Source organism: Ambystoma mexicanum, chromosome 1p (assembly GCF_040938575.1).
Source record: "Ambystoma mexicanum isolate Mex_15411 chromosome 1p, UKY_AmexF1_1, whole genome shotgun sequence".
Classification (NCBI taxonomy): Eukaryota; Metazoa; Chordata; class Amphibia; order Caudata; family Ambystomatidae; genus Ambystoma; species Ambystoma mexicanum.
This window is the reverse complement of record NC_090921.1, coordinates 1,276,866,260-1,276,879,697: the sequence shown is the minus strand read 5'-3', so window position 1 is coordinate 1,276,879,697 and position 13,438 is coordinate 1,276,866,260. Positions and strand designations below refer to the sequence as shown.

The window sequence follows — 13,438 nt, the reverse complement described above, 5'->3', positions numbered from 1 at the left end:
TATGTAGCTCATACAGACCGATCTCACTAATCAATAGCGAAACAAAAATCCTGGCAAAGGTACTCACAAATAGACTACAAAAGGTGATCTCTTCACTGATCCTCCTGGACCAGTATGGATTTATGCCACAGAGATAAACACAAATGAATATTCGCAGGTTACACCTGATGCTGGAAAGAGCCCCGACCCTCCAGGAACCTCTCGCACTGCTGGCTGTTGACTTTGAGAAGGCTTTCGACTCAGTCTCCTGGGAATGCCTATGGGCAATCATGCGAAGAATGGGCTTCGGGAGGTCCTTTATGGACTGGGTCCAGCTCCTATACGAATCCCTGCTTGCAGAGGTTGGGGTTAAGGAATGGCCGTCTCGGACCTTCAAACTGGGAAGGGGCACCCACCAATGATGTCCCTTGTCCCCATTGATAATTACGCTAATCATTGAACCCCTGGCCATACTGTTGCGGCACACAAACTCATGGTGAGGATTCCAATGGGCCAAGGGCGTAGAAGACAGTCTCCCTATATGCGGATGACCTCTTGCTATATTTGTGTGACCCAATTAGCTCCTGCCCATTGGTCACAAGAATACTTGAGCAATACGGGGCATTTAGTGGGCTACAGGTACACTGGAAAAAATCCATTCTCTTCCCGGTCAAGGATGCAGACCAAGCAATCTCCCTTCATTGTCCATACCGCATTGAACTTGAACAGTTCTTCTATTTAGGGATCCAAGTGATGACTGACCTTCTGGAGTACATACCCCGAAATGTACACTCGATCACGGGAAGGTTCACTACAGATGTCCAATACTGGGTACAGCTCCCATTGACTCTGCTTGGGAGGACTGCTCTCCTTAAAATGCTGGCACTACCACGCTTCTGATAAATCCTTCAAAACGCCCCTCTCCGAATACCGGATCTAGAATTTCATAAGATAGAGAGCGTTCTCAGGAATCTGCTGTGGGGTGGGGGAAATCCACAGATAGAATTTCAGACACTGCAACGATCCATCTGGGAGGGTGGAATTGGGTTGCAGCACCTCCAATTGTATTGCAATTTTAGAAGCGATTGTAACTATGTTTTTATGTAATCTTATCTACCTGTTCTATCTTGCACCCTGTTACCTCTGGGTTTTGCGCGCTATATTAAATAAACAAACATCCATCGTTGGGCGAGTCAGATGGCGGTGGTCAATGACACCCTACACGGAGACGGGAATCTTCCCCCATATCCGAGCAGAGATCGATGTGCTACAAGATGTGTCCCTCGTGAATCTCTACCAAACCCTGAGTAAACCCCCACAAAAAATAACAGCCCACACCACACTTACATGGCGATAAGCCCACAAATTCATTGGCTGGGACAAAAAAAAGTGACGCAGTACAAACACTATGGAGGAATAGTAGCTTACCCAAATTAAATAAGCTACCGATGTGGCCGGGATGGATATTGGCAGGAATAGCAAAGATTGGGGACATAATTACAGAAGGCAAGCTAATCTCTTTTGAAGACCTAACCAACAGATTCGATCTCCCTGCTACAGAACACTACCACTACCTTCGGCTCACTATTACATGCACACACACCCGCAATCTCCAATATGACAGAATGTATGCCATTGGAGTGGAATATAATTTCTGAACGCACATCCACTAAGGTCAACTCCACAATGTATAATGTCATCACCTCTTTCGCAACGTCTGAACTCACTAATCTTAAATTGAAAGGGCCAATACAACCAGAGGACTGGGTGGAGGCACAGATGTAACCACAGGAGATCACAATCTCTTCTAGACTCAGTTTGATACAGCTCAAATCCCACACAGGGTGTATTACACCCGAGTGGCATTGTACCAGTGGAATTGTGCCACCAGCCACAACTGCCTTCGCTGCCACCATGAGGAGGGTACATTCTTTCACATCCTATGGGATTGCCCACGGATATGAAAATGCTGGCGTCAATGCTGTGCTAAACTAACTTAAGTCTTAGGACAGGAAGTTCCAATGGACTCTAAAATGTTGCTACTAGGCATTGGGGAGGAGGGGGCCAATACACGCTTTGAGAAGCTATTTCTCTCCAGGACCACCGGGCTGATCAAGCGCAAGATGGCGAGGTTGTGGGGATCCGGCGATACCCCTCTTTTTGTACATTGGATGGCGGATGTTAATGTATTTATGGCAATGGAGCAACATATTTATACGGGTAGAGGCTGCCCTGGGAAGTCGAATAAGATCTGGTAGAAGTGGGCGGATGCATATTAAGACGTGCCTTGACACGATCTATCGAATAATGCGACAGGCAGCAGTAACAGTGAATTGGGTTAACTTGACAGTGGATTTGATTGTTATGTAATGTAAAGTGAATATTTACTATGTGTCTCTCTAAAATCAATAAAATGTTATATAAAAAAAACATGAGGCAAAGAAACATCATTTTGCATTAAAGGTAATGTACACATTAATAATGAAGAACATTGACATAGCAAAATGTGCCGTTATACTTCAATATAAAAAAAATGTTTTTTGCAAAGCAGGTTTAAAAAAGCCATTGTAAACTGACCTGAGAAAGACAGGCATGGTATAAAGAGGGACATAGACTCAAAGATGTTAGTTGCAAAACCTTTATTTACTAAGGCTCTCATGTTGGTATAATGCCTAACTGGCCCTAACTCTAAAGGGATGGTTCCCTTAACTGATGTTTCTAAGGGCCGCCGATGTCTAAGAGTCCAAAACAATAGTCTTTGCATGTCTAAACCTATGCTTGCCCTCACTCTTTACAGCAACGTGTTAGAAAGTCTTCAAAAAGGAAAAATAGTGGTTCAACAGAAAATAGGAAACTAAGGTTGGTTTCAGGTGACTTCCTCACCAGGTGTGGGGTGGTCAGCTTCACAAATGAGTTCAATCAACAAAGGGCTGTTCATTCAGACCTTCTCCATAGTTCTCGTCGCAGTCTTACACTTTCAAATGTCTTAATATCCATGGGATTCCCTTCCCCAAACTTTAGCTCTTGTAAGTTCCAAAATACAATCAAAAAGAAATATACACAGTTCCTTTCCAAGCTCCTCAGGGTTTCCTTCCTCAAGCTTTCACTGCTTTAGCAACAAAACCAATAATTCTCTTAGATTCAAACACAGGTTAAGCTGTCACTAAATAGGTATTCAACTTTGTTAGCACTCTCAGGCTTTCCCTTCCCCAAGCTTAGGCCCCTCTTGGATTGAAGCACAAGTTCAGTTTGTCAGGATGTACCTTTCCTTTTATATTCAGTTCTTACATACACATTTCACGTGTAGGGTACAATCGGAGACTTTCGAAACCACCAGCTTCTGTGCTTCTCCTAGGTGTTACCAGTCTGATCGGTATCCCCTCTCCTAATTCCTTGCCCTTTCCTTTTAACCCCTCACCTTGACAAGCTTTCTGCACCCCTTTCTTACTTTCCTTTGTTTCTTTTACTTTCTTAGGCATTCTTGCACCTCCCTCTGATTTATCAGTATTGTACTTCTTGCACACTCCCCACACTTTCCTTTCTTTAACCTGCACCTGGTTAACGTGCACACTTGCACCTGTTCGTTTTCTTCCTGTGCCTCTACACACTTTACACACTTTCCTTTCTTTAACGTGCACCTGTTTGATTTCTTCCTGTGCCTCTGCACCTATTACACACTTTGTCTTCACTTTCCTTCTGCGCCACTAGCGCCTTTTCCTTCTTTCTGCTTTCCTTAAACGGCTTTCTTAAGCTTCCTCTCCCTTTCTGCTTTTTGCTGCTTTTTAAACTTTCTCTCTTCCATGCAATGCCGCTTTACAAACTCAGTCTTTCTCCCACTCAGTCTTTCTCCCACTCAGCTCCAATCAACTGCACGCTCCTGAGTTTCTCTCTCACTGACATGAAACTCACCAGGCAGCGTCACGTTGATGAGTGGTCTCTCTGGATACACAGGGTTGAGGTCAGGGTCTCACCACCTGTCCCTCAGACATCCTTGGGGCCAGCACAGGCATTCCTCCCCGACACCAACAGCAGAATACAGGTTGCCTTGCTCCGGCTCCTTGCAGGTATGGCTCCCTAGCCACCCTGCGGCCCCTCACAAACACTGGGCCAGCGTCTCAGGAACGCCGTTCTCCTCCACCGTGCAGGTCCTGCTGCTCTCTGTTCTTTTGCCTCTCTGGTCTGGACAACATCCCCAGCCCACTCTCCCCTCTGTGAAAAACCACACCTTTTTATAGTTGAACAGTCAAGTGGAGTCAGGTGTGAGTGGTCATTATCAAATGCCTGACTCTATTAGTGGGACAACATGTGTTCTTTCAATAGTAGGTTTCCCTTACTTTCCTCATGTTGTTTCAATGGGTAATCTTCACTGATCCTAGTTGCATCCTCCTCGTCTCAGTATTTGCTGGAAATGGGGTGGGGGAGATGGGATGAGATTGGAAATACCCCATGAAGGCTGAGGGAGAGTGGGATGGGGTATTATTGGGAATGGGGAATACCATGTCTCACCCTTGGGTATACTCCTCCAAATCCCTCTTGACCCTCCACTCAGGTGATCCTCCCTCGCTTGTCCACCCCAGGGTCATGATCCAAAAGCGATGGCCCTTCCCTGGCCACCTGAATGGAAGATCCCAAAGGAGTAGGTGGGAGAATAACGTCAGGTTTTTCACACCTGCTTAAACAGGAGAACTCTATTCTGACATCACTCTAAAGCTGCCCCGTAAACAATTAATTGCTAAAATATATACTGTAATGTTACTATTTGGTGGGAAAATGTTGAGCTTCCGGAATTCTTCAGTTGATTTTTGGGATGGCCCGACTACTTTTTCTAAGTGAGTTCCACTCAGATCTCTCTGGGTACCCACCAGTTAGATCTATGCCGCCCTTAGGGAATCCCTATGACCAACAAATGTGGGCTAACACCTAGTTGCCAAAACATTTGCCTGGGCAAGTATCCTTTCCCAGACAAATGTACTGCTGGCAGTGAACTTCAATACAGTGGCTGCACTAGTTGTAGCCATTTTGCCTCACAAGAAGCCTTTTTCTTCCTTTAGGCACCCGGAATGGTATATTTAGTCATTTAGAAATCCAGTAGCTGTGCAAATGTACTTTGCTACCCTTGTTAAATTATGTGGTGACCAGGCATGACCATGTAGGGTCATTTCTAACATGAACTCTCAGAGGAACTGAGTGGGTAATCTTGAGCGGATTGACAGCCTCTTAAATCCACATCCCCTTTGTTTGCCAATGAAGATGCCGATTAAGGTTGATTTATGGGCAACCAGCACTGACTAGCTGGCTGACAAAGCTCTGTATGGTGTATGAGTTCTGTTGGATCATACCTTAACCCTTTTTTAGAGATAAAAACTGCCAGTCTGCACCAGTACTTTGAATAACTCTGGCATTTAATCCAGAAGCACCAAGAGAGATGATTTGCCAGAGGAAGATAATCAAGGCAAAGCAGCAACAGGTCTGTAACACTAAGAAACCATAGGTGAAGCTCTGCCCCTCTTGACAACCAGGAGTAACCTTGTTCCGTACTGCTTCCCGTTGACCTGGCCGAAGCAGCTGGTTTGGTTCACCTAAAGGCATTATTGTGCTCCACTGACACCTAGAAGTTGCCTGTGCTGCTGAACCTCACAATCGGAGCACTGCATGTTTAACGTCCCAGCATGGCTGTCTCTGCTTCTGGACCTTTCCTTTGATGATTGAACTACTTATGGGAACCCTCCTCCCAGCATGGAGACCCCCAGTGTCATGTTCTGCTGCACTTTCTTACATGGCACCTGGAACCACTATTTTGTTGTATAGGCGCCTAACAAATGCTCAATAAATAAATCATGACTGGTGGCAATAGAGTAAGGTCGCCATTGTGAACCTCTGTCATGCTGGCACTTCATCTCTGGGGTGCCTGAACTCTTGCCTGAAGTCGTTGTTTTGCTTGTCTGGCTGCAGTGTCCTTCATTGTTGACATTGTCCATCTAGGAGAGATACGTAACCTCTCTGACTGCTCCTCCAGGCACCCTTTGCTGCAATCCGAGTCTCCGCTACTCCAAGGAATTTCTTCAACTGGATCTTGTCTTAGAAGTGCACCTACAGACATAAGGGTCCTTGTTCTGTCCTTTTTGTCCTAGTGTCTACATTTGCAGACCTGCCCTTCCAAACATGAAATGCAGCTCTCCGGCTGCTGACGTTGGATCTCCTCTCTACAGTTTCCGGATTGGTGTGCTGGTGAGTCATCATCCCCCCTTCTGCCTAATAGTATTAGTTGGGCTCCTACATCTCATGCAGTCCTTGAACTTGCCTCCATTGGATAGCACCGGGCCAATTAGGCCATTACCGAACCGTTTCTTCTGACTTGAAGAGATCCAATCCTTCTATTGCTACTGTGACGAATCCCAGGTATTGTCACTGCTTCCATAGGGGATGCCCCTTCCCATGAAGACAGGGAGGTGAGGCCGCTACCCGATAGTGCCCCTGGGGGCGGGGAGGTGGTACTCAGTGGGTGGATCTCATGGGGAGGGAACCCCTCCATGGGACCGGTGACAATCACTTTGGAATAACACAGTATTCACCTCCCTTATCTCTGACTGCTCCTTCTTTTAACCTCCTTTAGTACCCTGTGGTCCCCCATACCTCTATCCATCTTTGTAGTAGTGAGGAAGCCAAGTCCCAGGAAAATACTGAGACGAAGAAGAGTGCCACTGAACTTTGTGATCATCATCATCCGTTCACTACTGTGATGAGGAGGAAGGAAGGTCCAGTGAAGAATACCTATCAAAACTGTGACACGCAGTCTAGCTGCTGGAGACTACCCATTGGTTACACAGAGTACAAATTAGAAGGACAATGGGCCTCATTACGAGGCTGGCGGTAAGGGGTTAACGGCACCGGTAAGGATGCCGGTGCCGTTAACCCCTTACCGCCACATTACGAGGTCCCTTAGTAAAACCAGCCGTCCTTAGCGGGAGCCGCTAAGGGACCAGGGAGCTAATAACAGGCCTGTTATTAACGGGCACGTTATTAGCTCCCTCCCTATTCCCATTGAGCCCTATGGGGGCTCGAATGGGAATGGGGATGGGTATTTTGAATGGACACTCCAAGGTTGGAATGACCGGGTAAGTCCCCATTCAAGGAACCCGGACCCGGACACGAGTTTGGAGGCAGCCATGGCGCTAATGGCACCATGGCTACCTCCAAACTCGTAATGACCCCCAATATCATTCATCAAGCAAGCCCCTGAGGGACCTAGAGCAACGTTTGAATGCAGCAGATGGAGAAGCAGGAAGCAGCAGTGGACTGGGGATGCCGGTGGGGAGAGACCTCCTTCCCTGAGGGTGCTGCCGAGATCCATCAGGCCACGAAAAAGCAGACAGAAGCCAAGTCTACAACAGACTTGGGACGCTTCCTAGAGGGAAGCCGCGCAGTCGACTAGCTGGAGCGGGGACGTGGACCAGAGCGGACAGAGAAAGAGCAGAGACCCGCCCAGAGAGTCTGAGAAGCCCGAGGAGGACGCCATGCAATAAGAGCCTGAAAGCAAGCTACGGGTGCTGCCTGGGTCCATGAGAGGTGCTGGAGACTGAGCAAGGGGAGCCTAAAGAGGGTCAGGGACCCGACACGAGTTAAAGCAGATGGGAAAATACAGCTCAAGGACCCCAATCTAATTATAAAGATATGGACATATGCTGCATCCATAGACACTTGACAGGAGAGTAAACCAAGTCACCTGGGAACCCAATACAAAAGGGTCTGGGACCCAAGTGAACCACAGAGACAAGACCAAAGTGAATGGGTCGGGGACCCCAACACAATCAAGAAGGGAGAGACTAAAGGCATACAGACATATGCTGCATTCATAGACATTTGGCAGGAGAGTAAACCATGTGTCCTGAGAAGCCAACACAAAGGGATCTGCAACCTAAGTGAAAAACAGACGCAAAGCCAGAGTATACGAGTCGGGCACCCTGAGAAAACCAAGGAGAGAGATTGAAACAAACTGTATCAACTACCATATGTGCAACAGTACCTGGCAGGAGAGTACACCGGGCTGTTCAGTTGGACAGTGAGTGAAGTTGGGGTAGAGAACTCCCGAAAGCAACATACCAGGGTCTGGGACCCATATGAAGGCGGACAAGGTCCTCAAAAGTCAAGTACAAGGATCTGGGAGAGCCAGAGAGAACAAAAAGAGAGTCTAGGACCCACACAGAAGAGAGAGAGAAGAGTTTTTAAACAAGTTGGGGAGAACCCAAAACAACCCAGAGGGATCTGGAACCCATGTGAAAGAGACATTCGTTGGAAATCTGAGTTACTTTTGAACTGTGTTTGAGGAATCACTCGTGTTTCATAGCACAAACTGAACTTTAAAGACATGTATTCAGAGCTCAGGAGGCTCCTTCTGGATCAAGAAGACACCCAGTTTTTCCTTAGTTTAGTGTAAGGGATGGAAATAGGTTTTGACACAGGACGGTGGACGTATTCTTTAATGAGGCATTCTGACAGAGTCCTTAGTGTTTACACGAGGCAGGGCAACCTCTCGATGAACTTGGGCAAGATAGGTTTTTCCTTTTCTTTATTCTATAATAAAAGTCTTTGATAAGAAGCATGCCACCACTGTGTCAGACTCTTACTTCTGCACCCTTACACTACTAACTTGGAAGATCAGTGGAAATTGTGAAACCTATTCCTCCTTACCCTTTCAAGACACACATTTCTTATTGAAAAGTGCCCATTATCACAACTTTATACGAATCTGTTGAATATTTAGCCATATTTAGCCATATTCACTACTTCATGTTCCCATCCCCACTTTAACCAGAACCTCCTCCATAATATCCACTCAATCCAATGCTTTTTCTGAGACTAATGACATGCAGACTATCGGTTCCTTTGTTACCTGTGCTGGTTTCTGTTTTTCATCTTGTGGGTAATTCTTCTTGTTTAGTAGATGGCCACCTGCCTTTTTTATGGATCCTTGATAGTTGCGGTCTATTAATGGAAGTTGGTTGATTATAAAGTGAGGCTCATCCTATATATTTGTGCATCTTTGTTAAGGAATACAATGAGTATGTAAGATGTATGGTCATACTGTCTGAAACATCAAAAGTTTACTAAATAAATACATTACGTACATAAGGACCTATGATGTATAACTTTACGGGCCATTGGTGTCCACAGAAAGACATATGGGATTGGCAGGTCTCTGAGAAGATGCAGCCTGTTCATTGTAGTGAGGCCTTAGGACAATCCTATCAAATGCTAAGGGTCCCATAGAGAAACACAGTTTGAAGACAGAGGGCCTTTTGTGAGGCCTTGAGTCATGGATTCGAGGGACGTCTCAAATCCATGACTGGGATACCCAGTGTTTTCAGGTATCCTTTTTGGGGTGTTTTTAAGCATAGAAAAATACTAAAACGGTAACCTGGAAGTCAGAGTTCCATAGATTGCACAGTGTAGCAAGATTTCCAGTTGTAAAACCTCACTCATATTCCTAAATATGCTGATGTTATTTTTATTCTCCTAGATTCATCACACCATTCCCTATGGCCAGATGGGGACTTTTAAAAATCCAGCTGCTACTCTGTTTGCTGCTCTATTCCCAGGCTTAACGAATTGAGTGGATTCTACTAGTCTTGTTGACTTATTAATTTTTTTGTCACGGATGTATTTTGGTTTCCAAAAACATGGGATGACTTCCACATTTTTAGGTTTAGCTTTTCATGACTTCCTCTCGCCAAACACTGGCGGGCCAATACAAGGCAGTTTAAATTTGGGGCAGCTATAGATATTGAGGGCACTGAAGTTCTTATGTAGAGACTGACTTTAAGGCACAGATGGGCCTGCTGGCAGAGTGTGATTTTATTTGAGGCAATGATAGAACAATTCCTGCATATGCTGTTTAGCCTCTGTGAACCACTAGGAGCAACTTGGTCGTCCTTGGACTTTAACTAATTCTTCTATTGTTTATTTCAGTCCCACATCATGAGGAGTTTCCGACTGGATTCGTCCACAAAGCCCTGGAGTGCTATGTGGCATCAGAGGAGCACAAGTGCTACGGGATACAGACAGAGCAGCACCAACTCTTCCTCCTCTACAAGCCAGATGTGCCAACCTTTGCCCTACGCAGCATAGCCACCAAGACCCTGCTGCTCTTTACCAAAGACTCCATGTTTTGATTTAAGAGTTAGGGTGAGAGGCAGTGGATGGCAGCTCTTTTCTTTTCAAGAAGACCTGGTGGAGATATATGCATGTGCAGCAAGACCCAGTAGCAGACTGCGACTGTGTACTTTAACCCAATACAGGACTGTGCCATTCAAACGAGCGAGGCGCAGTGGAGGATGATGCGTTTGCAATGGGATTCAGTGAAGTACAAAGCATGTAATTTGTGTAGAAAGACATAGTAGAAGATTGATCTTGTGCAGCAAGACCCAACGCACTACTGAACATGCACAATGAGACCCAGTGCAGGACTGAGCATGTGCAGTGAGACAAGAGTGTAAGACTGGCATGTGTAACAAAATATAATGAAGGAAACTTTGATGTAATAAGAGAACAGCAAGGAGTGCACATGCCTCCGAACAGTCTGAAGGATTAAGGGTGGAAAGATCATCCTAAAATGCCACAGAAGTGCTAACACTGGGAACCCTGATCCTTACACCTCTAATACCTGGTAACTCTTGCAGAGGCGTCATCAAAACACACTTTAGTGAATGATCTGAGGAGCTTAAGGGGCTCATAGTGTCACCAGCCAGATGCTCAATATGTAGGAGGCAGACTTATGGGTGAGCACGAACACACTACTCAATAAAAGGTCACCAAAACGACCACATATGCTTAAAAAAGAATTCTAGTGAGGCCCTCCCTGACATTCATGCATTCAGTGAAGCTAGTCTAACCCCCACTCACTCAAACTTTTTAACTCTACATGTTCTCCTCAGTGAGTTCTATAAATGGACAACCAGGTTTTGAGATTCCTCACTGACAATAAAGACTTGGTATCCAAGGAATGATTGTCCTCCTTATTCTTGGTAGTTGGGACCAAGCACAAAGTGGCTGAAAGTCCTCGTTCCAAGTATGTAGACCAAGTAGTTGAGTGTGCTGATTTAAAAATAAAAAATCACAGATAAAAAGGTGATGGATTGGAGACATTAAGCTTACAAAACAAACCAACTTTATAACATTGAACACAATGTTAAATAATGTATATTATGCTTCTAGGAGCAACAACAAATACCCTGAGAAATATGGGAGACAAATCAAAACTACTTAAACTCCTAAAAGGGAACATGCAGTGAATGGTAATAGATACTTAATAAATATTTTTTTTCTAAGGAAATTGATTGGAGGTATTGTTTTCTCATATTGAATATTTCACTGGAAAATGTTAAGGATATGCAGAAACCATGAATGAACATTTTTTATGGCAGTCTGAAAATGGTCATATGCTAAATTTGCTTTACTCAAAGTAAAGAAATGGAGAAGAGGGAACAAGCAACAACTAGTGAAGTGGGGTCCGGTTATGTCTCAAAAGAATCTTACACAGACCTACAGTTGCACGTAAGGTCAACTAGCAAGTACATGGATTGTGAAAAGAAGAATGTGCAACAGAGAAGCCTGGGAAAAGAATACATGCTGCTACCAACAATGTTTGAGGAAATATGTATTCCAAATAAAAAAATTAAAGTCAAGGTTGAAGTTTCATATAATTTGATAATTGCAGGTCAGAATGAAGTATATTTTTCACAACTATAAAAAACACATAATTGAAGCAGTTTTAAAAATAACAAAAAATGCACGAGACCATGATGGATGCGTTTCAAGCAAATCCAAAGAATTGAAACAATATACCCTTAACCAGAATAAGGACGTTGAAAAAGAATGATGATATTGTCATTACAAACCAAGCGTCTATAGGAAAATGTAAAGAAATTCAAACCTACAGATTGAATAGTCTCCATATTTGTAACTGGAATAAAAAAAAAAGTATTATGTGGACTGGTATTTGGACTCATGGAAATTGTACAAGATCACTATGCATCACTATCAGTAAATCATCAGTTCTTAATATTTTGTAGAGAAAGAATGTTTTTACTCCATTCTAGACTATTTTAAAGACTCCTGGATTAGGAGATTTTCTCAAGGCATATCAGGGAAGACCTCCAGAGTTGGCCCTTCCAAGTGACTTCAATGCAATTGCAATATTTGAAGATATCTTTTCCATTAATCAGGAACGTGTAAAACTATAGTGTAGAGGTTTTGAATGCTATTAGGAAAGAACGTAAATTACAGGGATTCAAATGTGCATAGATTACATAGTACCCCACCTGTTGGCAAAAATAAATGGAGACATAGGAAATATATGTAGCTACATGCAACTAGATTTATTTTGTTTTGCAGCTTTCAACAATAACTTTATCATCAAAATAAATCCACAACCTTCTTACCTTTTTTACAGCTGACCTGCTCCTTTCAGGAATTCCAAATATGCAGTAACATCCAATATTGCAGAAAGTAAAAAGAAAATATATCTCGACATTCCAGATTGGGAGCAGGGACTAGGGGAGCTCTTCGTACCCCTTCCTCCCTGCACCTCCTAACTAAGTCCCACCATCGCAACAAGAAAAAATGCAATTACAGTGACCAAATGTAAGACTCCAAGATAAAAAGAAAACCTAAATGTAAAACTTCTGCATGCTCAGACAATCAAACATCCTGTCTATCAAGCTATCCACAGATTAATGCAAAGCAGTGTCCAGCGAATCATCTAGTAAATAAATGTGAATATCCAGCCAATCCAATAACGCTTGACCAGTGTCGTGACCCAGCATGTGCGGCATTTAAATGTGTGAGTACCGCAACATGCATCATTGTTGTAACAAAGTTCATTTTAAAAATGTTTTGTATTCAATATTTAACTCTAATGTGTTAATTACTAATGTGTAAAGTACTAATTGTTGTCATACCTTCTTAATTTTCCATGTTTCGGAGTTCGGTTTCAAACTATAGTTGTACATGTCTTTCATTACAGAACTGGAAAATGAGCTGTGCCCGCTATGTCACAGACAGTAAAACTGTTTCCCAAAAAAGTGCCAGTAAATGTTTGTAAACATTCTACAATCATATTTATACTTTTACAAGAACAGTCTACATTTTTGTTTGCATATCGAGTTTGATACATTTGCTTAAGATTTTCTAATTGAATGTAAAAGTTGAAAAAAGTTCTTTGGTATTCATGAATAAACCATTTTGTTGTTTAAATATTTTTTTTTTAGTAATCATTATTTTAGTCTATATTATGAATGAAACATGAGCATCCAAAGTGTCAGGATTTGGTGAAACTGTGCCTGAGCATTGCCCCCCCAGTCTTGCTGTCTGATGTGTATGCTTTTCATGCTCTCCCCGCAGAGAGGTATCTGCCCTTTTATACCATGCTTTTTTGATACGAGTCACACCAGCCTAGTCCTAT

At 43.7% G+C, this 13,438-nt stretch overlaps 1 protein-coding gene across 1 annotated transcript in view; it reads left to right on the top strand.

Annotated features, from left to right (window-relative positions):
• Positions 1–13,230, top strand: part of FUZ (fuzzy planar cell polarity protein) — a 167,987-nt gene extending 154,757 nt beyond the window's left edge. Inside the window, exon 11 of the mRNA XM_069605234.1 lies at positions 9,946–13,230. Coding sequence (XP_069461335.1) covers positions 9,946–10,148 — 203 coding nt within the window. The 3' untranslated portion in view covers positions 10,149–13,230. The remainder of the gene's footprint in view (positions 1–9,945) is intronic.
• The last annotated feature ends 208 nt before the right edge of the window (positions 13,231–13,438 follow it).